Source organism: Chiloscyllium punctatum, chromosome 20 (genome assembly GCF_047496795.1).
Source record: "Chiloscyllium punctatum isolate Juve2018m chromosome 20, sChiPun1.3, whole genome shotgun sequence".
In the NCBI taxonomy this organism is placed as follows: Eukaryota; Metazoa; Chordata; class Chondrichthyes; order Orectolobiformes; family Hemiscylliidae; genus Chiloscyllium; species Chiloscyllium punctatum.
The window spans coordinates 55,555,022-55,580,464 of record NC_092758.1 but is presented as its reverse complement, the minus strand read 5'-3'; the positions used below and the strand labels follow the sequence as shown (position 1 = coordinate 55,580,464).

Genomic DNA, 25,443 nt, shown 5'->3' with positions numbered 1-25,443 from the left:
ACACTTACCTTAATACATGAGCTGATCCATTAATTGTTGTCGCGGAGCATGGTATTGTCTGCCCCAGTAAAGACGATCGTCTGTATCGATCACCACAGCACAGAATTCTCAGGAAGGCACGCCTGAAGGACTTGTTCAGATAAGCATACAGAAATGGATTGAACCCTGAATTAATGTATCCAAGCCATAAGCAGGCTGTCCATAGTTGTTCTGGCACTGAATAGTTTATAAATGGGTCCACAATATTTGTGATGAAAAATGGAGCCCAGCAGAGACAAAAACATCCCATAATAATGCACAAGGTTTTAGCTGCTTTTGTTTCAGTTTTCATTCTGTGGTTGCCTTGATGGTCAGCTTGTTGTCCAGAGTCTGTTGAGGTTCCTGCACGTTTCAATATTTCAATTTGTCGCGCATGCTCCCTGGCTGTCACATATATCCTTTGGTATGCCAGAACCATTAAGAGAAGAGGTATGTAAAATGCTACAACTGAACATGTTATGGCAAAGGGTTTGTTCACCATGAAAATACATTTTGTTATGTTTGTGTCAATACTTGATTTTCTTTCTTCTACCTGTAAAGGGAGAGAAAGATAAAAGAAGGTCCTGCTATATTATACATTTAACAATAAACAAATATATCAAAACAAATACATTTCCTTGGGAAAATGTTGATTTCTCACTTAACAATTTAAAAAATAAATATGTCATAACTTTCACTCATTTGATAAACTGTTCAAGAAATAGCAGATCTACATGGATATTATTGTGCTAGAATCAGCAATATTAGAACATACTGTGAAAAGTTTACAAATGTAATTTCACAGAATTCGAGTGAATGGCTTTGTTGAAAATGTAAAAAGAATTAAGAAAACTGACTCTTTAAGATAGAATTGTTATTCCCTTGGTAACATTTTAATTTTGTCCCAATTTTAAAAACAATAATTGATCAATGTGTACAGAAAAGCAGCAGGTTTTCTCAGCTTCTTATCAAGCTATTGTAGAGTGTAAGGTGTGACAATACTCTGACTTAAAGGGTGCATTTTGTCCTGTTTTCTTTCTGGAAGAGAGGTTTTGAGCTATAGGTGAAGAGCAGTCTGGTCAAAGCCAATAGAATAAAAGCTTATTAGGCCTTGGGTTTTTGTTTTGAAAAGTTGGAACAAAAGAAGTAGCATGGATGGGTGGAGTCAGGCCCCCACACAACCAGGGTTTAAGTTTACCTTTCAGCAGTTGCTGGGGCTTTGAAGCTGGTTGTGGAAGCTGCAACATCTTTATCTCCGTTACAGCAAAAAGCTGGAGATCTCTTTCTGCTGCCAGAATCATATGTGTGACAAACTGTCTTACTAAGTTTGCTTTTGCCAAGGGTGTGTTTATGGCATGTTTCTGTATTGGAACAGTTACCGTCTGGCAGTTAAATAATCTATTATCCTATTTTCAACAGAGTTAAAGTTATCCCAATTCTTCTTTTATTTGTGTTTTAACTGGATATAAGAATAAAGTGTATTTTGCTTCAAGTGTGACAAATCAAATTATACCCTGAGCCCAGCACCTTACACTTGCCTTTAAATAAGATAACAAATTAGGGTCTAAGCTATCTCTTTGATATATTTGCAGAGTGCTTGGTCCGATCCATAACAAAGGGCACAGTGAATATAGAGAATTTTAATAGGCACAGCGACTTTTCTTCTTTTCATCTGTATTGCAATCAAATGATTCAAAACAATTCAGAGCAAGAACAAGAACACCTAACCTTTTAAGTGAAGGAACACTTTCTATTTGTGCCCAAGCTTCATTTCTAACATATTACTAAGAGGTGAGAAATAATTATATGAGTCAATGATTAGAGGATGCCCAGCATCAATGCAACCATATGCAGTACGAAGAGAATTCCTTCAAAATGTTATGGGAGAATAGAAAATAAACATATGTTGTGTCACATTGAATTTTTAAAGCATTGTATAACCAGAGTGACATTGCTCCTGATTTGGAGCAAATAACTTTTGAAAAAGACATTTATCTGGTGTAAAGAAAGAGGTGAAAAGCATGTCTTATTACAATTTTTCAGGAAAGCAAGGGGCATTGTTACATATTCATTCTGAGAGGCAGGGTTTGTTGGCAGTAATGGCAAAATGACAGTTTATCATAACAAACCTCAAAATCCTTTTGCACTTCTGAAATGTGCAACTTGCTCAAAAATATCCAAGAATTCAGCATGGGACTGTGTACTGAAGTCACAAGTGTCTATCTGATGGCAAAATACAGCCTGTTTCATGACCAGACTGTAGATGGGATGGTAAACTATGTTAGGGAGAAACACAAACAAGACTTTGTAGCAAAGACCAGCTTCCATCCATACAAAGAAAATGATGAGCATAGGGATATAATTTCAAAGCTCAGAGGACTTGTCTTGATATTCAGGTGTAAATACAGTTTTAAAGCAAGTAGCAGATATAAAAATAAATAAAAGGCTAAAGGAGATGTTAAGAAGTAACTAAGGGCTTGATTGAAGAAGTGGATGTTAAGGAGTGTCTTAAATGAATAAAGAAATGAAGAGGCAAGTGAAGAGGACATGCAGGGCTTAAGCAACTTGATGAACAATTATTAACTGTGAGTCAAAGAAAAAGGAATGCACCAGATGTTTGTATAAGAGGATCAAGAGTTTTGGGGGCTGGGGGAATACAAAGGTAAACAGAGGAGAGCATCTTGATGACCTACATTCTCTGAGCATGTTAATTAGGAGCAAGACTAGACCACTCAAGCTTGCTCCACTATTTGATAAGATCATGGCGGCTCTTTCCTGTCTATCCCCTTTACCCTTGGAATCTCTTGTTTGCCAAAAATCTATCTAACTCTGCCTTTAAAGTAAAACCGTGACCCTGCCTGCACCACTCTAGCGGATAGAGTTCCATATATTCATGATCCTCCAAGTGAACAAAAAGTCTTCTTATCTCCATCTTATATAAAATATATTTTAAAATTGAATTCTAGTCTCTCCTGTAAGGGGAAACATCCTTTCAGTATCAAGTTCCCTCAGGATTTTTTGTGTTTCAATATGATTACCTCTCAGTATGATCACCTCTCATTGTTCTAAACTCCAATAGATACACGTCCAGCTTGTCCAATATGTCCACATAGTTAATCTCTTCATCACAAGAATCAGTTTTGTGAATTTTCTCAGAAGGTCTTCCAACTCAGTTATATCTTTTTCTTAATTCGTCTTTTCTTAAATATGATCAAAACTGTACAGAACACTGCAAGTGTTGTGCCCTCTACAACTGGTGTAAAATGTTTATATTTTTATATTGCATTCTCCTTGCAATAAATTCAACATTCTATTTGTCTTCTATTCACTTGCTGTGACTCTATTTGACCTTTTAGTGATTCATATATCTGGGCAACTGAATCCCTCTGCATGACAGCATTCGTCAGTTTCTCTCCATTTAAATAACATACTGTTTCCTATTCTGCCTGCCAAAGTTGACAAGCACACATTTTCTCACATTATACCCCATCTGCCAAATTTTTTGTCCTTCATTTAACCTATCTATTTCCCTTTGCAGACTCCTTGTGACCTCTTCACAGTCTACTGTCCTACCTATCTTTCAGCCATCAGCAAACTGAGCAGCCTTGTAAATGACTCAGACTTCAGTACTGATTTCTTTGGCACTCCACTCTTCGAATCTTGGCAAGCCAAAATTAACTCTCCAGCCTGTTAGCTGATAAATCCTCTACACATGTTAATATATTATGCCCAACACCATAAGTTCATATGTTATGCAGTACTTTTTGACAGGGCACCTTACCAAATATTTTCTGCAAGTTCAAGTACGTCACATCTATAGGTTCTCCTTTACCCATGTTGATTGCTATTTCCACAAATAACTTTAGTGAATTAGTCAAACTTGATTTCCCTTTCACAAAACCATGTCGATTTTGTCTGATTACATTAAGATTTTCTAAGTGCCCTGCTATGACGTCAGGAATAGCTTCTTGCATTTTTGACATGACAGATATAACTAACTGGTCTATAGTTTCCTCCTTCCATCCTAACTTAAAAATATGTGTTATATTCACTGTTTTCCAATCTGATGTGTCTTTTCCAGAATCCAAGGAATTTTGGAAAATTGAAACCAGTGCATCTACCATTTCATTTGCCACTTCATTCATTCTGGATTAAGAATCACCTTGATTTACCGCTATTTTTGAGATGTTATTTATAGAACTTAGAACATAACAGCACAGTACCGTACAAGTTTCGGCCTTCACTATTGCGCTGACCAGTGGAACCAATCTGAAGCCTATCTATCCTACACTATTCTATTTTCATCCATATGTTTATCCAATGACTATTTAAATGCCCTTAACATTGGCGAGTCTACTACTGTTGCAGGCAGTGTGTTCCACGCTCCACTACTCTCTGAGTAAAGAAACTACCTCTGATATCTGTCCTTAATCTATCACCCCTCAATTTAAAGCTATGTTCCCTAGTGCTAGCCATCACCATCCAATGAGAAAAACTTTCACTGTGCACCCTATCTAACCCTTTGATTTATCTTATATGTCTCAATTAAGCCACCTCTCAACCTTCTTCTCTCTAACGAAAACAGCCTCAAGCCCCTCAGCCTTTCCTCATAAGACCTTCCCTCCATACCAGGCAACATCCTAGTAAATGTCCTCTGAGCCCTTTCCAAAATTTCCACATCCTTCCTATAATGCAGTGACCAGAACTGTACACAGTACTCCCAAGTGCAGTTGCACCAGACTTTTGTACAACTGAAGCATAACCTCATGTCTCCGAAACTCAATCCCTCTACCAATAAAAGCTTACACAATGTATGTATTTTTAACAACCCTATCAACCTAGGTGGCAATTTTCAGGGATCTATGTAGATGCACACAGAGATCTCTCTGCTCATTTATACTACCAAGAATCTGATCATTAGTCCAGTACTCTTTATTCCTGTTGCTCCTTCCAAAGTGAATCACCTTACACTTTTCCACATTAAACTCCATTTGCCACCTTTCAGCCCAGCTTTGCAGTTTATCTATGTCCCTCTGTAACCTGCAATATCCTTCTGCACTATCCACAACTCCACTGACCTGAGTGTTATCCACAAGTTCACTAAACCATCCTTCTACACCTCACTTACGTCATTAATAAAAATGACAAATAGTAGTGGTCCCTTGTGGGACACCAATAGTAACTGAACTCCAGGATGAACATTTCCCATCAACCTGCACCCTCTGTCTTCTTTCAGCTAGCCAATTTCTGATCCAAACTGTTAAATCACAATCAATCCCATGCCTCCATATTTTGTGCAATAGCCTACCATTGGGAACATTATTAAAATCCATATACACCAAATCAACCACTTTGCCCTCATCCACCTTTTTGGTCACTTTCTCAAAGAACTAATAAGGTTTGTGAGGCATGACCTACACTTCACAAAACCATGTTGACTATCCCTATCAACTTAATCCTTTCTTGATGATTATAAATCCTATGTCTTGTAACCTTTTTCAACACTTTACCCACAACTGAAGTAAGGATCACCGGTCTATAATTACCAGGATTGTCTCTAATCCACTTCTTGAACAAGGGGACAACATTTGCTAACCTTCAGTCTTCTGGGACTATTCTTGTAGACAGTGAGGACATAAAGATCAAAGCCGAAGGGTCTGCAATCTCCTCTCTGGCTTCCCAGAGAATCCTAAAATAAATCCCATCTGGCCCATGGGACTTAGCTACTTTCACACTTTCCAGAATTGCTAACATCTCCTCCTTGTGAATCTCAATCCTATAAGACCATAAGACCATAAGACATAGGAGTGGAAGTAAGGCCATTCGGCCCATCGAGTCCACTCCGCCATTCAATCATGGCTGATGCGCATTTCAGCTCCACTTACCAGCATTCTCCCCGTAGCCCTTAATTCCTCTAGACAACAAGAATCTATCAATCTCGGCCTTGAAGACATTTAGCGTCCCGGCTTCCACTGCACTCCGTGGCAATGAATTCCACAGGCCCACCACTCTCTGGCTGAAGAAATGTCTCCGCATTTCTGTTCTGAAATGACCCCCTCTAATTCTAAGGCTGTGTTCACGGGTCCTAGTCTCCTCGTCTAACGGAAACAATTTCCTAGCATCCACCTTTTCCAAGCCATGTATTATTTTGTACGTCTCTATTAAGTCTCCCCTTAATCTTCTAAACTCCAACGAATACAATCCGAGTATCCTTAGCCGTTCCTCATATGCTAGACCTGTCATTCCAGGGATCATCCGTGTGAATCTCCGCTGGACACGTTCCAGTGCCAGTATGTCCTTCCTGAGGTGTGGGGACTAAAACTGGACACAGTACTCCAAATGGGGCCTAACCAGAGCTTTATAAAGTCTTAGTAGTACATCTCTGCTTTTATATTCCAACCCTCTTGAGATAAGAGACAACATTGCATTCGCTTTCTTAATCACGGACTCAACCTGCATGTTTACCTTTAGAGAATCCTCGACTAGCACTCCCAGATCCCTTTGTGCTTTGGCTTTATTAATTTTCTCACCATTTAGAAAGTAGTCCATGCTTTTATTCTTTTTGCCAAAGTGCAAGACCTCGCACTTGCTCACGTTAAATTCCATCAGCCATTTCGTGGACCACTCTCCCAACCTGTCTAGATCCTTCTGTAGCCTCCCCACTTCCTCAGTACTACCTGCCTGTCCACCTAACTTTGTATCATCGGCAAACTTCGCTAGAATGCCCCCGGTTCCCTCATCCAAATCATTAATATATAATGCGAACAGCTGTGGCCCCAGCACCGAACCCTGCGGGACACCGCTCGTCACCGGCTGCCATTCTGAAAAAGAACCTTTTATCCCAACTCTCTGCCTTCTGTTAGACAGCCAATCCTCAATCCATCCCAGCAGCTCACCTCGAACACCATGGGCCCTCACCTTGCTCAGCAGCCTCCCGTGTGGCACCTTATCAATGGCCTTTTGAAAGTCTAGATAGACCACATCCACTGGGTTTCCCTGGTCTAACCTACTTGTTACCTCTTCAAAAAATTCCAACAGTTTTGTCAGGCATGACCTGCCTTTACTAAATCCATGTTGACTTGTTCTAATCAGACTCTGCTCTTCCAAGAATTTAGAAACCTCATCCTTAATGATGGATTCTAGAATTTTACCAACAACCGAGGTTAAGCTGATTGGCCTATAATTTTCCATCTTTTGCCTTGATCCTTTCTTGAACAAGGGGGTTACAACAGCCATCTTCCAATCATCCGGGACCTTTCCTGACTCCAGTGACTCTTGAAAGATCTCAACCAATGCCTCTGCTATTTCCTCAGCCACCTCTCTCAGAACTCTAGGGTGTATCCCATCGGGGCCAGGAGATTTATCAATTTTAAGACTTTTTAACTTTTCTAGCACTATCTCTTTCGTAATGGCAACCATACTCAACTCAGCCCCGTGACACCCTTTAATTTTTGGGATATTACTCATGTCTTCCACTGTGAAAACTGACGCAAAGTACTTGTTAAGTTCTCCTGCTATTTCCTTATCTCCCATCACTAGGCTTCCTGCATCAGTTTGAAGTGGCCCAATGTCTATTTTTGCCTGTCGTTTGTTTCTTATGTACTGAAAGAAACTTTTACTATTATTTCTAATATTACTGGCTAGCCTACCTTCATATTTGATCCTCTCATTTCTTATTACACTCTTTGTTATCCTCTGTTTGCTTTTGTATCCTTCCCAATCTTCTGATTTCCCACTGTTCTTAGCCACTTTATAGGATCTCTCTTTTTCTTTAATACATTTCCTGACTTCCTTTGTCAGCCAAGGTTGTCTAATCCCTCCCTGGTTAATCTTTCTTTTCTTGGGAATGAACCTCTGTACAGTGTCCTCAATTATACCTACAAACTCCTGTCATTTTTGCTCTACTGTCTTCCCGGTTAGCCTCTGCTTCCAGTCTATTTTAGTCAGTTCCTCTCTCATGCCCTCATAATTACCTTTATTCAACTGTAACACCATTACATCCGATTTTGCCTTCTCCCTTTCAAACTCCAGACTGAACTCTACCATATTATGGTCGCTACTTCCTAAGGGTTCCCTTACTTTAAGATCTTTTATAGAGTCTGGTTCATTGCAAAGCACTAGGTCCAGAATAGCCTGCTCTCTTGTGGGCTCCATGACAAGCTGTTCCAAAAAGCCATCCTGTAAGCATTCCATGAATTCCCTTTCTTTAGATCCACTAGCAACATTATTTACCCAGTCCACCTGCATATTGAAGTCTCCCATGATCAATGTAACCTTGCCTTTCTGACATGCCTTCTCTATTTCCCGGTACATGTTGCGTCCCTGGTCCTGACCACTGTTAGGAGGTCTATACACAACTCCAATTATGTTTTTTTTGCCTTTCTGGTTCCTCAATTCCACCCACACAGACTCCACATCATCCGACGCTATGTCATTCAATACCATAGATTTAATTTTGTTCTTAACTAACAAGGCAACCCCACCCCCCTGCCCACCTCTCTGTCTTTTCGATAAGTTGAAAAACCATGGAGGTTTAACTGCCAGTCCTGACCCCCCTGTAACCAATCTCTGTGATGCCTACTACATCATAATCATTCACTATTATCTGTGCCATTAGTTCATCGGCTTTGTTATGAATGCTACGAGCATTCAGGTAAAGTGCCTTAATGCTAACTTCCTTATCATTAGAGATGTTGGAAGTCATATGTCCTAAGTTATCCTTGCTTTTTTCTGCATTCTCAGTCTGCCTCAATTTTAAATCCGCCTGGAAACATGCTATCCTGCTGCTTATCTTTCCATTTACCTCTATACTCCCTGTCGCTTTCACTTTCCCTTCCCCCCAACTCAGAAGTTTAAAGTCCTACTGACCACCCTATTTATCCTCTTCGCTAGAACATTGGTACCTGATCGGTTCAGGTGGACACCGTCCCAACGGTACAGATCCCTCCTGTTCCAAAACTGATGCCAATGCCCCATGAAGTGGAATCCCTCTTTCCCACACCAATCCCTTAGCCACGTGTTTACTTGCCTAATTTTCTTGTCCCTATGCCAATTGGCACGTGGCTCGGGCAGTAATCCGGAGATTATGACCCTTGAGGACCTGTGCTTCAATTTCCTGCCTAGTGCTTCGTAATGCCCTAACAGGTCCTCCACCCTAGTCTTGCCTATGTTGTTGGTACCAACGTGGACCACAACAACTGGATCCTCCCCCTCCCGCTCCAATATCCTTTCAAGCCGGTCAGAGATGTCTCGCACCCTGGCACCGGGCAGGCAACACACCATGCGAGACTCCCGATCCGGCTTGCAAAGGATACTATCTGTCCCCCTAATTATAGAATCCCCTATAACCACTACTTGTCTATTAGCTCCCCCCTCTTGAATGGCCTTCTGCACCATGGTGTCTTGGTCAGTTGGCTCATCCTGTCCAGAGCCCTTTTCCTCATCCGAACAGGGAGCAAGAATCTCGTACCTGTTGGACAAGGTCAAGGGCTGAGGCTCCTCCACTCCTGAACTCCAGTTCCCCCTACCTGCCTCACTTACAGTCACACTCTTTTGTGCCTGATCACTAGCTGAATGTGAATTACTTAATCTCCCAGGTGTGACTGCCTCCTGAAACAAAGCATCCAGGTAACTCTCCCCCTCCCGGATGTGCCGCAGCGTTTGAAGCTCAGATTCCAGATCATCAACTCTGATCCGGAGTTCTTCCAGCAACCAACACTTGCTGCAGATGTGGTCACTGCCGTTCACAATGGGATCAGCCAGCTCCCACATCATACAGCAACAGCACATCACCTGCCCAGCCATCTCTGCTTAGTTAGTTAATTACTTATTTTGTACAAGTATGAGTTAGAATACCTTCTGATACCTCTCTGCTATAGTTTTTTTTACCCTAAATAAGGACTTGATGTATACACACACAAAAAAACGAAGTAAATTTTTAACTAGTCCCTGGTAAAGAAATAAAAATCCTTACCTTAAAAGAAAAAGCAGAGTAGTTAAGAAGGTTAGAGGAGGAGGGTGGGTGGGAGATACTACAGGTGTAGAATCTCGAGTTTAGCCGCCTTCCTGACTTATATACTCACTTTTCCCTCCCGGCTGCCCCTCTGCTTGCCATCTAGTAGCCTATATCTTAGTATTATCCTCAACAACATTGTCTTTTGCCAGTGTAAATAGAGAAGAAAAATATTCATCAATCACTTTCCAATCTCCTTGGACTCCACACATGACTTCCCACTACTATTTGTGATTAGCCCAAATCTTTCTCCAGTCGTTCTTTTATTCCTGATATGCCTATAGAAATCTTTAAGGTTTATCTTCATCCTATCTGCCAACGACTTCTCATGTCCCTTCCTGGCTCTTCTTAGTTCTCTCTTTAGGTCTTTCCTGGCTGACATGTAACTCTCAAGCATCCTAAACAAATCTTCATGTCTCATCCTAATATAAGCCTTCTTCATCCTCTTAATAAGAGATTCAACTTCTTTAGTAAACCACAGCTTCCTCGCTCGACTAATTCCCCCCTGCCTGACCGGTACATACTTATCAAGGACACGCAGTAGCTGTTCCTTGAATAAGCTCCACACTTCACTTGTGTCCATCCCCTGCAGTTTCCTTCCCCATCCTATGCATCCTAAAGTTTGCTAAATTGCATCATAATTGCCTTTTCCCCTAGCAATAACTCTTGCCCTGCTTTATATACCTATCCCTTTACATCACTAAATTAAACATAACCAAATTGTGGACACTATCACCAAAGTGCTCACCTACCTCCAAATCTAACACCTGGCCGGGTTCATTACCCAGTACCAAATCCAAAGTGGTCTTGCCACTTGTTGGCCTATCTACATACTACACACATTGGACAAAAACTGACCCATCTAAAGTACTCGAACTACTGTATTTCCAGTTAATATTTGGAAAATTAAAGTCCCCACTATCCTGTTATTCTAGCTCCAATCCAGAATTATTTTTGCTATCCTTTCCTCTACATCTCTGTAACTATTCAGAGGCCTATAGAAAACTCCCAACTTCTTTCCTGTTTCTAATCTCAACCATACTACTTCAGTAAATGTGTCCTCAAATGTCCTTTCTGCCACTGTAATACTATCCTTGACTAACGATGCCACACCTCCCCCCTTTTACCATCTTCTCTGTTCTTGCTGAAACATCAAAATCCCAGAATCTGCAACAACCATTCCTGTCCCTGCTCTATCCATATCTCCGAAATGGCCACAACATCGAAGTCCCAGGTCCCAACCCATGCTGCACATTCACCCACCTTATTCTGGATGCTCCTGGCATTGACGTAGACACACTTCAAACCACCTTCCCGCTTGCTGGTGATCTCTTGCGACGTTGCGACCTCATTTCTAACCTCACTACTCTCAACATCCTGGACACTGGAACTACAATTTAGATTCCCATCCCTCTGTTGAATTAGTTTAAACCTTCCCGAAGAGAATTATCAAATTTCTCCCCCAGGATATTGTTACCCTTCTGGTTCAGATGTAGACCATCCTGTTTGTAGAGGTCCCACCTATCTCAGAATTAGCCCCAATTATCTAGGTATCCAAAACCCTCCCTCCTGCACCATCTCTGTAGCCACATATTCAACTCCTCTCTCTCCCTATTCTTTGTCTCGTTAGCACATGGCACAGGTAACAAACCAGAGATAACAACTCTGTTTGCTCTAGCACTAAGCTTCCATTTTAGCTCCCTGAATTTCTGCCTTAAATCCCCTCCCTTTTCCTACATATGTTGTTAGTACCTATGTGGACCATGACTTGGTGCTGCACCCTCTCACCCTCAAGGATCCCAAAAACATGATCAGAGACATCATGAGCCCTGGCACCTGGGAGGCAACCGTGAGTGTCTGTCATTCCCACAGAACCTTGTATCTATCCCCCAACTATGGAGTCCCCAGTGACTAATGTCCTGCTCATCTCCCCCCTTCCCTTCTGAACAACAGGGACAGACTCTGTGCCAGAGATCTGTACCCCATGGCTTACCCCCGGTAAATCGTCCCCCACAATGGTATCCAAAACGGTATACTTGTTGTTGAGGGGAATGGCCACAGGGGACCCCTGCACAGCCTGCCAGTTCCCTTTCTGTCCTCTGACTGTAATCCATCTGCCTTTTTCTTGCACCTGACCTGTGACTACCTCCCTGTAACTCCTTGCAATAACTCCCTCCACATCCTGAATGATCCGAAGTTCATCTAGCTCCAGCTCCAGTTCCCTAACACGGTTTCGAGGAGCTGCTCTTGGGTGCACTTCCTGCAGATGAAGTCAGCAGGGATCTTGTGGTGACCCTTACCTCCCACATTCTGCAGGAGGAACATTCAACTGTCCTAACCTCCATTCCCACTATTTCTAAATCCTATAGTGAAGATAGATGCAAAGATTTAAGTTAATCTGTCATTTCCTGATTTACCATTATAAATTTCCTAGATTCAGCCTTCAGAGGATCAACATTCACTTAAGTTACCCTTATCTTTTTCAATTCTTGTAGGAACTTTTACTTTTTCAATATATCAGGATATTTTTCTCTTTCACATACTTGAATTTCTCCATTCCTTGCTTTCTTAAAATATTCTATCCAATCTTCTACTAATTTGTAAAATGGTATGCTTTTTCTTTTAATTTGATAAACTCTTTAACTTTCCTAGATGGCCTTGTAGGCTGTGTCATAGAGTCATAGAGATGTACAGCACGGAAACAGACCCTTCGGTCCAACCAGTCCATGCTGACTAATTTTCCCAATTCTATCTGGTCCACCTGCCAGCACCCGGCCCGTATCCTTCCAAACCCTTCCTATTCATATACCCATCCAAATGCCTTTTAAATGTTGCAATTGTACCAGCCTCCGCCACTTCCTCTGGCAGCTCATTCCATACACGCACCACCCTCTGTTTGAAAATGTTGCCCCTTTGGTCTCTTTTACATCTTTCCCCTTTCACCCTAAACCTATGCCCTCTAGTTCTGGACTCCCCCACCTCAAGGAAAAGACTTTGTCTATTTATCCTATCCATGCCCCTCATGCTTTCTTTCTCACAGGAATGTATCTTTGCAGCTTAATATTAAATCGGTCCTTAAATGTCTACCATTACATCCCTACAGACGTGGCATTGAACCTAGTTTTCCAGTTTAGCCAAATTGGTCTTCATACACTTATAATTGCCTTTCGTTAAGTTTATAACATAAAACTTTAGCTCACTATGCTCTATCTTGAATTGAATGTAAAATTCAATCACTTTATGATAGCTGCTAGCGAGGGGCATCTGCAAACCTTTAATCAAAGTCTCCTCAGTGACCAGTGGAAGGTGTAACAGAACACATTGCCTTATTGAATGTGGCAACATCAAACTTGTGCACTTTCTTATGAATGTCTGTCATCTTTCATGGGAGCGTGTCTTTGACATGGGGTGCACGGTGGCTCAGTGGTTAGCACTGTTGCCTCACAGCACCAGCGTCCCAGGTTCAATTCCAGCCTTGGGTGACTATCTTTGTGAAGTTTGCACATTTTCTGCATGCTTGTGTTCTGGTTTCCTCCCACAGTCCAAAGGTGTGCAGGTCAGATGAATTGCCCATAGTGTTAGGTGCATTAGTCAGAGGGAAATGGGTCTGGGTGGGTTGGTGTGGACTAGTTGGGCTGAAGGGCCTGTTTCTACACTGTAGGAATCTAATATAAATAATTAAGTTTTGTAGTTTATTATCACAATGTTCAAGTTGAACAGAAATGAACCTAATTTGTAAAACTCCTTGTGTGAATAACATGCCTCCCTTTATTTTACTTGATAGTCGCTACATACAACAAGAGAACTAATTTGGCAGGAGGTCGTTAGTTGTTTACAAAACAGTCTTGAATGGATTCAGGTGGTCCTTCTTTCATGGAGCTTGCCTTTGACATGGAGGTGCTCTATTTGCATCTCCACAGCATGTTCAGTCACTGCTGAACTTCCACTAGTGCGGGTGCTCTGAGAGTGGAGATCTGGTATATGCAGCTTTTCAGTGAGGTGGCAATATTTAGAAGCCAATTCTGGCTGGTACTATTCCACTGGACCTTGGATTTTCTTTTTTAATGTTTGATAATGTGGTGTAAATTTTGCTTCAAGGGTAACAGTTGTTACCCAGCCCAAGTTCCTTTCAGACTGTGGTAGTGAGCTATATTCTTAAATGCATGGTGCTATTAAGGTAAGGAGTTCAAGGATTTTGACCCAACAACAATGAAGGAACAAGAATACTTCAAGACAGTGTGTGGATTAGAGATGAACTTGCAATGATAGTGGCACCATGTAGCTCCTGTCTTTATCCTCTAGGTTAGATGGTTGAGTCATGGTGGTTATCAGAGAATCACAGAATGGAAGAAGGCCATTTGGCCCATTTTTCCTGCACAGTCTTATTAAATGAACATAACATTGTGAATGTTTTAAAAATCAGCCAAATGCATTACAGCCACCATGACTGAGAATCCAATATGCAGAGTGCTGTCTAATTTCTTGTCAATACAAATAGATCTGCAGCCTGTGTTTCCATGGAGACACCGACTGGTCCCCGGCTGCTTCTAGGCAGGAGGGCTGCTAGAAATTCCAATGAAGTTGTGAAATCATGCACTGATGTCTGAATCAAAATAAAAAGCTTTTTTACCTGCCACAAATGACATTGCAGGGTGGAACTTTCAGCTCCACTGGATTTGTAAAACCCCCATTATCAATTTGGCTGCCCAATTAAAGATTGATTTTAATGGATAGGAATATCAGACAGGGGCCAAAGGTTTCATACTGGACATAAACAGTAATCTAGACTCAACACTGCACTGCTTTTCAGGAGGGTATTTCACTCAAGTTTCTGCTTATTCAATTTCCAAATCATCAATTCTGCCATGAACTAGTGCAACCAGGCAGTGTAAAATTGCACTTATATTGCTCTTGTTAATTTATTTAAGAATAGCAACCTGATGCTGCTTTCTTAATAGAGCAGAAAATAGGTTTAACGCAAAAAAAAAACAATTTTTAATTAAAATTTATACTCTATCATGTATGAGTAGCCTAATTTTAAAAAATTGAAAATGTGTCGAACCAACGTGCTTAGTTATCTCTCTGATTCAAAGATCATGTCTGTTCAGAATTGTGAGGTTTTTTTCTGGGATCTTCATGTGACTGAACAAGCTAATTCTCAACCTGCAAAGCTTTAAATCATAGGCCTGGACATCCCATGAGACTGCATAATCTGGATTTGTTTCCTTTTCTTTCCTTCTCTGTCAACATTTTGTCTCGTCACTAAGACCATTTGCAGTTAAAGCATGAAGCAGCTTAATGAACAAGCTGTTGCCATTTTGAATGATGCGTAGCATATTCTTTCCATTCATTAATGCCAATGCCGTTGTGTTTCAAGGAAAGCTTCAGTGTGTCATTGTACTGTTTTCTTTTCCTTCAGTGAAATTTTGACCATTTGAGAGTTAAGAGAACAGCACCCAGCAGAAGAAATACTTTTCAGGATCTAGATAATGTTCAGTACAATGCATAATCGGTTTTTCATGAGTTTTGCATAATGCTCATTCAGGTGGCTTCAAGAAGGACACTAGTATTTATTTGATGGTCCTCCAATTGAATTCAAAGATTACATGGAGACATTGTTCATTGTTCTAGCAGTTATTTCCTTGATACACAGTCCAGGGCTTGCTACACTGCAGCAGTATGGAGATGACAACAGCTCTGCACAATAGGACTTTTGTTGACTTGTCAAGGTCTTTGGTATTAATAGATTGTAGAAGGCTGAATCTTCTTATCTTGCAGCCTATTTCCTGTGGGTGAGGAAATCCTCCCCGTATCAGTGTGGCATTACGCCTTCCAAGAGAACCGCTGAATTTAACAATACACTATGGTGTAATCATATCTCCTTCCTTAATATCATTCTCATTATTCCTTTGAATATTGAACCCCACAAACCATGAGCTATGGCTTTTGATTATTCTTCTCATCTACATTTTTTTTGGGGGTTTTGCGGAATAGGAGTAAACAAACTAAGATGGATGAACATTAAATATTTGTTTTTAAAGAAAAGGAGAAGCAGCAGGAAGCTCATGGCTGTCAGTTGCATCACAAGGATATTGTAGATATTCAATGTGCAATCTGGTACCAGAAATATATCTCTAACATCACTATTTTGCACCAGCTCAATAAACTTCCTTTCCTAGCATCATTTCCCTGAGGGGTAGCACATAGATAAGAAATAGGAGGAGGTCAAATGTAGAACCTTGGGAGATCCAGACTTAATCGTGAGAGTGTGGGAAGATAAGTCATTACAGATGATTTTCTGACTACAATTCATATTACAGAGAAGCAGTGGTGCAGTGATAATGTCGGTGGACATATTACCATAAGTCCAATGATAATGTCATTGAACTCATGGTAATATTATTGGATTAGTAATTTATCAACCCCAGGTTAATGTTCTGGGGTCATGGGTTCAAATCCCATCATGGCAAGGGTGAACTTGATAAAAAAATCTGGAATAAAAAGCTAGTCTAATGGTGATCAAGTAACCACTGTTAGTTGTCATTAAAAAACAACTGGTTCACTTATATATTTGGGAAAAGGAATTTGCCATTCTTGCTGGTTGGGTCGACATGTTTGTTCAGATGCATGGTAGTGTGGCTGACTCATAACTGGCCTGTGGGCCATTACGGATGAACAATAAACACTGTGATGTCCTTATCTCATGAACGAATTTTTAAAAAAAGATAGTTTAGCAAGGGCTGCTCTGCCTAACTATACAGTGGAAAAGAGAAGTTTGAGGAGAACGGTTTGATTAATTGTGCCAAAAGCTGCAGACAACCTGAGTAGTAAGAGAAGGGATGGATTACCATAAGCACAGTCACATGGAAGGTCTTTTGTTTCTTCAATACTTCAGGAGCAGAACCCTTAAAGTAAAATGGAAAGATAGGCACAGATTTGGGAGACAACAAAACATTCAAGGACTTTGGAGTAATTCTATATAATTATCAAAAGGAGTTATTTTCCACGTGTGATACACTAATATGTAACATAAAACAAAATTCCTTTTCTCTGAAGCCATGCTAACCAGAATCTGCAATCTCTCCCAGTAAAAATTAGAACTTTAACTGCTGGAGGTATTCTGATGATAATCAGCATTTCGTGAAACGACCATACAGTCAACCATTGCCAGCCCATTTATTTCCAGAGACAATGCAACCAAATGCACAAAAGCATATACAGCTGCTGTGGTAGAGTTCTTAGTCAGTTTCTCCAAGTTAATCTGTAAAAGGGTTCTCAATTTGGGCCAGGCTGGGAGGGAGACGTACTTCACACTATTGCACTGAAATTAATGTGTAACAGTCCAGAATGTCACATTGGAAGGGAAAAAAACTCACATCTCACAGAAAACAATTCATTTTAAAAGCACTAAAAACTCACATTGGCCCAGCAACAGCCTGCTTTTGTCCATTAACAAATTGTACAGAGTTACAAGCAAAGCCCCAAGTGTCACTGCTAACTTTTGACAAATCAGCTCATATTGTCTCATGAGAACCATTCAGTAAATATAATGAGTGGCCAAGTGGCCTTTTGCATGATCAAGAGGTGAACATCCTTCACACCTCATAAAGCTTTCAGAGAGCAAGATTTAAAGAAACAGCCAAAACATTTGCTCCTTGCCCCACTGATGCAAAATACAGGCTGTTTTCGGAAAAGCAAAATACAAAAAATGACCTTGAAGGATATCCCACGTACTTTCCTTGAAAGTGAAGATGAAATTGAAACCTAGTCAGAATGATCAATGCAACGGAGTTCAGAAAAAAGAATTATTGTGCGTTACTTTTGGAAAGATAAATTCCCAAAGATAAATTTCTCGCTTATCAGCAATTTTGATTTGCAGAAGCTACCTATTCTTGGTCTGTGTTGGATAATGTGAATTTCATTGCATATCCATATCATGATTTAATTTTATTATGTTATAAAGTACTTACCAATTCCTGTATTCCAATAATATTCCAGCCTTGCATGATAGGTAGGAATGAAATAAATGATGGGATAATCCAACAACCCCCGAGCATTATTGCAATGCGCAAGGGTGTCATTTTGTTCCTGTAAACCAGAGGTTGACAACAGATAGCGTAGTACCTAGCAAACAAAATAAAGAAAGTTCACTTCTTTCAATAATTCATTTCCAATCTTCAAATATTAATCTCTCCTTGCTTTAATCCCATGGTTATTGCTTTAGGTGTCTTCAATTTCTTCCTCTGCAATGTCCATATAGATCATTAAAATGTCATGGACAAATATGGAAAATAATTTTAAAAGGCTCACAGAATGCTGGCCTCTCTAAATAGGGGTTTGGAACTCAAGTGGGTAAAATCTAGTTTCAGCTATTCAAAATCATGGTTAGAACAAACTTGTATTATTGCTATCAGCTCTGGGCATTATGCGTCAGAAGAATATTTTAATTTTGGAGGGAATTTAATATTGCTAAGAATCTTGTTTAAAAATTGGACAGCGATATTTCAGGAGTAAAATTAAGAAATGCCCCGACACTCAAAGGGTGGGAACACTTCATTGCTACCAACAATTGTTGTTTGATAATTGTTAAGTATTGAGACAGAGGACGGAAGTGGCACATGAAATATGTATCTCATTGAACAGCAGAATAGGTGTTAAGGTTAAAAATGACCTTTTCCTCTTCCTATCTTTGGTTGAATAATAGTTTATGTGTAGATTTGGCTACTCAGTTTCATCTTTTTTCACAAAAGTTGGCAAGAGTTACACTTTTAATTAGCCATGATGTTGGAAATGCCAATGTTGGACTAGGGTGGACAAAGTCAGAAGTCACACAACACCAGCTTATCATCCAACAAGTTTATTTGAAATCACATGCTTTCAGAGTACTGCTCTTTTGTCAGGTGAAGTCACTTTGTGATTTCAAACAAACCTGTTGGACTATAACGTGGTGTCATTGACTTCTGACTTTTGTTTAGCAGCAATGAGGTCAGATAGCAGTGTCATCGTTACCACAAAATCTGGCAAACCTTTTTTTTCAAGGCTGAAAATTAAAATTGAGATAATAACACAATTTGAAATGTTCAGACATCTCTATATGTTCTTTCCATGTACAATTTGAGTCAATACAGTACAACAGCAAATGTCTACCTTTAATTCATTATATCAAGCAGATCAGCCAAATCCTAATGAGCCAGTTGAACACAGAAGTGGAGTTGAGGAACATCAGCATCTTCCATACATTGCTTTGTGCCACCAGGCTCAATAATCACCATTTTCAACCCCATTGGAAACTATTACTGTAGTACTTACTAACTACAACGTGCACTGCAGCAATTCACTAAGTGCACTTTAATCTTATCTCCTATCCTCGTGGTCCCTACCCACGGGAATGATGAAAACAATATAAAAAATTGTGAAACAGCATCAACGCAAAATTCCCCTCCAAGTCACATATCACCCGTTTTAGGGTGTATATTTGCATCCTCTCATTGGGTCACAATTCTGGAATGCACTATTTAAAACATTTGTGAGGTACAGCCATCAAAATGGCCGTAGTCTTAGACGGAATGCCCACCACTATCTTCTCAGAGTTAGATGGCATAGGTCATTAAGGTGACTTTGCCAGACTTCACCATATCCTGAGAACAGGAAAGAAGCAATTTCCTGAAAAAAAAAACTTCCTAATGGAAAATCATATAGTCATAGAAACAAGCAGCACAAAAGATCATTCAGCCCATAGTGTCAGTTCTGGCTCTTTGGTAAAGCTCTTCTATCAGTTCCACTTTTCTGTTTTTTTTGCCTCTATAGCCCTGTGGATTTCTCTTCTAATAAGTACATATCAAATTTCCATTTGAACATTACTAGTGAAACTACTGTACTTCTACCACTTCTTCACGTAATAAGTAACAATAATTGGACATATTAAAAAAACAATTAAGGATACTGTGATTTTTGATTATTGCTTTGTATTTTGAGATGTGAAGCTGTGTTATCAATATATCCATGAAATCTATGATATATCTTTACATTGATTTTTCCATGCTGAAGATTATCTGTCAGCTTATAACTAAAACATAGCAGTTCAGAGTCATGAAACTTAAAAAACATATATTGCTCCAAAGTTTCAAAAATGACAAGGTTATCGTTAAAGTAATATTTTAAGAAGTGTGTGTACCATATATAATTAAAATACTGCCCTGTGCTATTTTAAAAAGAACACAGCATAGAAAAGTACATACCTATCCAAAGAAATACAGCACAGATGAAGAATAGATGCTGTAGTAAGCAGGACATCAAGTGAAGTCCGGACGAGACAAAATCTATCTCCATATATCCAGTTTTGCTGTATTAGTTCAATAGCTCCAAAAGGCATTACCATGACGGAAACAAGCAAATCAGCAAATGCCAAAGAGACAATAAAATAATTGGTCTTGATTTTCCTATAATAAATCACAATATTTTTTAAAAACTCATTAATAAAATCTCAGAAAAAATTGTAAAAATTGGTCCCAAGTAAAGAAATTGTATTCTTTTGAATTTTCATATAAACCAAAGTATAGAGATGGCAAATATCGTAACACTTAATACAATCACTCGATATATGTTGTAACGTTTATCCCATGAAATAATCACAATGGAATTCCATGATATCATACAGCAGCCTTAGACCAAGAGTAGAATCATATAACAATTGTAAGCATCCCAATAATGGGACTGGATTTGAGCAGGATTTCCATCTAGAGCTATGACTGCCAGGTGACTAGCCATCCCAAGATGGACAGAAAATTAACACAGTTGAGTGCACAGCTAAATAGACAGCAGTGGCAGAGAAAATGTATCTGGCTTTCAGGTCAGACCCTGATCTTTATAGGAAATTGAGATATCACTTCTGTGAGGCCATTAGAAACACCTAGAGTCAATACCAGACTAAACTAAAAACCCAGCAAAAAGGATGAAGAGCTTATGCCTGAAATGTCGACTCTCTTGCTCCTCAGATGCTGCCTGACCTGTTGTGCTTTTCCAGCGCCACACTTTTCGACTAAGCCAGAAACCCAAAATAACCACACCAACTCCCGCTGTTTGTGGCAAGGCCTATATGACATAATGGGCTGCAAAGCGAAGCAGAACAGAATAGCAGACAAAAATACATCCTTCCTTGATCTGCTCAATGCATTTTACATTTGTTTTGAACAGAAGGTGAGTGAAACGGTGTAACCTGCCTGACGATCTTGGATGCACCTCTTCCCTCAGTTACCGCTGCAGACATTAGTTTGGCCGTCTTGAGAGTGAACCCACAGAAAGCGACTGGACCAGATGGAGGTTCTGACAGCGTATTCAGATCCTGCATACCAGTTGGCGGGATTACTTGCTGACACCTTTAACCTCTCCTTACTAGCAGCTGAAGCCCCCACCTGCTTCAGGAAGACCACCATCATCCCAATACCAAAGAAAACTCATGTAATGTGCCTTAACTACTATGGCCTGATGGCTCTGATCTCTGCAATCATGAAGTGCGTGGAGAGGTTAATCATAGTTCATATCAATTCCAGCCTCCCATGCTTCCTTGATATCTTTCAATTTGCATATCATTGCAACAGGTCCATGGCAGATGCCATCCTCCTGGCCCTACACTCATCCTTGGAACATCTGGATAAGAAGGATACCTACATCTAACTCCTACTCACTGACTGCAGCTCTACCTTCAACATCACAGGTTTAACTAAAGGATTCTCCAAACTGCGAGACCTAAGCCTCTGCTTTGCCCTCTGCAACTGTATCCTCAACTCCCTGACCCACAGATCACAATCAATAAGAATAGGCAAAAGCACCTCCTTCATGACAATCCTCTACGTTAATGCCTTGCATAGTCAGCCCAATACTATACACCCTGTACACTCAATACTGTGTAGCCAAATTTTGTCTTAATCCATCTACAAGTTCACTGATGACACCACCATTTTAGGCCAGATCTCAAACAATGAAAAGACAGAATACAGACCAAAAGACAGAATGCTTGTTGGTGTAAAGATAACAATCTCTCCCTCAACATCAGCAAAATGAAAGAGCTGGTCTTTGACTTCAGGAAGCATGTTGGAGGGCACACCCCAATCTACATCAATGGAGCTGGGGTGGAGATAGTCGAGAGCATAAAATTCTTAGAAGTAATGATCACCAGCAATCTGTCCATGTTGAAGCAATGGTCAAGAAAGCAATGTCTTTAATTCCTCAGAATGTTAAGGAAATGCAGCCTATCCAGGAAGACGCTTGCCAATTCTGAACACAATTGGCATGGCAACTGCTCAGCCCAGGACTGTAAGAAACTACCGAGTTATGAACACAGCACAGTACATCACACAGGCCAGTATTCCATCCATTGGCTTCATCTATACTTCTCATTGCCTCAGAAAGGCAATCAATATAATCAAAGTTCCATCCCAACCCTGTTATAATCTCTTCCAACCTCCTAATTAGGGCAGAAGATTCAAAAGCCTAAATGCATGGACCAACAGATTCAAGAACAGTTTCTTCCTTGCTGTTATTATACTTCTGAATGGACCACTGAAACTTTAAATTTAATGTTGACCTCACTCTTTGTACACCTTCTCTGCAGTTGTAACATCGTATTTCTCACTGTGTTCTTTTACCCTTATGAACTTTGTATGGTATGATCTGCCTCTACTGCATGCAAAACAAAAGTTTAAACTGTCTCTAAGTACATGTGACAATAATAAATCAAATCAAACCAAACAAAAGAAATCACCAACTCCACAATCACCTATTCAGCACTACATTTAAATGGAACCCAATAGCACCTTCCTGTCTGTCTGAGAGGAAGAGTTTGAACTGTTATCAACCCCTCTTCACCTGCCACACTTGGATTCCTGGAGCTGCAAATCACTCTGTTGCACCCTTTCTCAGGTACCTTTCCCCTTGGCTTCATCACCATCAAACTTCCCTCCATTACACTAGCCAACCTTCTGTGACCCTCATTCTTGACAAACTGTCTGTGTGAGGCATTGTAGTGATTCTACCTGTAGGCTCTTCACTCACCAGGCCTTGCTAGCCACGGGAAAAAAAAATCATGAAACAGTTCAAAGGGCTAATAATCAGCCTGGGAACCCTCACACCCTCAGAGGGAAAATAATAGTTATGAAGATGCACTTTAAAAAGGCCTGTCTATTGCCCTGGAGCTACTCACATCAGCTTCAAACTTACATCCCAACCTACACCTCTCATCAATGTTGATATGCCATTATTCTTAATCATCCTTAACTGCTTTTCTTTACCTTTAACAATTCCAGCCTCATCATTAATCTGTTATCAATCAACCTTGGTTACCAGTTATCATGATTGAGTTGCTGTCAGTGAAATTGGACGTTCTTTCTCTTCCAGTTCCCTAACTTTGTCTCATATCATCCTTCATATTGATCTCCCTCCCTTGGATGGTCATGCTCTAATCTCCCTGGTTAATCGCCATCCTCCCTTCTACAGACAGTCATGCCCTGACCTCCTTGAACAGCCACCACAACAGCATAAGCAACAGCTCAACCTTCACTCTCCTGGTTCATAAACATTTTCCTTATATATAAAGCAGTTTATACTCACTCCAAATTAACGAGGAAGGCTATCTTCCTGCTGTATACCACCTTTAACCAACTGCAAATCTGAAGGTACTCATTTCTTGTTTGTTTCCAATTTAATCACAAAAGTTATAATCTGAGAAGCTAACAAAGTGTTTGGAAAGCTATGTATGATATGCTGACTCATTTAGAATACGTTCATATCCACCTTTAATTTGCTATCAATTTACTTCCCAAATTATACCCACCATCAGGAAGGTGGACATTCACTTGCTGCAAAATTAATTGTCTCTGTCAGTCTTGTGTCCTGTTCCCTGTTTCCACACAAAATATCTCCTCTCGGGTTACTTCCACCTAGTAGTTTTCTCAGTTTTCTGATTTTTATCCCTTTTGAATCTCTTCTTTTGGTCATAATCAGGAGTGAAAGCATTGACACATTACATATTTTCCTAATTATGGAAATAGAGTCTGAAACATTGATAAAGGACTCAATCACTTTTCTCACTAACCAAAAATGCACTCTCTTGTCAGCGTGGTTGACAGTATTATAGGAAAGAATGTTTCCCAAGAAGAAAGAAAATGATTTCTCCATCAGATGACTCACAGGCTCGTCAGCACTTTCCAGATGGCTTGCATTTCTTCATAACATAAGGGAAACAGTTGAAGACTATTACATCAGATGTATAATGGCATTGGAGGAGCGTAGTACATATATCATTTATTTATAAATTGTCATCCAAAGCCTTATTAATGACATGTGAGACTCCAAGTTTAATGCTGTAGTTACCTGACAATATAAGTTTTCACTCAGTAACACTGTTTATATGATCACAAAAGTATTTAAAAACTTTAATTATATTTTCAGATTGTCCACAAACTCAGTAGCATGCGCTAAATGGAATGTTCATCATAACATTACAGCACCCCATTCCTCCACAATTCACGAGCATGCATTTACATTTTGTTTTTAAATCAGATGATTTTATCCAATAAAATCATTTGTGCTATATTTTCTCTCCCATTGTGCTATATTAAATGTAATGTGTATAAACCTGAATTCACATTTGCTGCATTGCCAAATTTCACCCAGTAATTTTTTTTTCTCAAAGCTATTGTCTGACTAACATTTCTGTGCATTCAAATAGGCAATTTTTGTATATTTCTAACACGTAGAACTTGCTTTAGGTCCGTTTATGTCCTTTATTGTTATTCTACTGTTATACTTGAAACAGAATTTTATATTTGTCTTCAGATTGTGCTATTTATTCTACCAGAATACTATTGACACTTTTGTTTAAATATTATTATATTAATTTTCTTTTTTACATTCTTGGAATCCGTTTTCCCCAGTCAAGAATATGTCCATTTTTTTGTTCGTTACAAGGGTTAGATGTACACTCAAAGCCTAATCTGAAAACTAATCTTTCTTGCTGTGTAGTATGCTAATGTACACAGATTCTGCGCCTCAAAGCATTTATCTTAATTAAATGGCTCATTAGTTATTTGAGAAATGTTGGCGCAACATAGTTACAGGTGCAATAATTTCCTGTTTTATTTTACTATTGCTTGCAAAATTCTCTGAGACAGCAATTTTCAAAATTTGAAGTTCTTTTTGTTAGTGAATTATGAATTAGAAATAAAAACTGATACTTCGCTCGTCTTTGCTTTTCAAACAGAGCCTTACATTCGATTTGGTAAGCCCCTGCATTTTAGAAATCCATGACTTGGTTAAAAATAAAGCATTTCAGTAGTTATATATAAACCATTAAAATGTGTAAAGGGTTATAATTGTAGAAAGCAATGAAAAGTCACTTGGATGTCGTGCTGCACATA

At 39.8% G+C, this 25,443-nt stretch overlaps 1 protein-coding gene across 2 annotated transcripts in view; it reads right to left on the bottom strand.

Moving 5' to 3' along the window:
• htr4 (5-hydroxytryptamine receptor 4) overlaps positions 1-25,443 on the bottom strand; it is a 205,705-nt gene that overhangs the window by 121,271 nt on the left and 58,991 nt on the right. For both annotated transcript variants that reach the window (XM_072590949.1, XM_072590948.1), the window contains exons 3-5: positions 20,269-20,469; positions 18,001-18,154; positions 9-571 (exon numbers count right to left, since the gene is read on the bottom strand). In XM_072590949.1, coding sequence (XP_072447050.1) covers positions 9-571; positions 18,001-18,154; positions 20,269-20,469 — 918 coding nt within the window. The remainder of the gene's footprint in view (positions 1-8; positions 572-18,000; positions 18,155-20,268; positions 20,470-25,443) is intronic.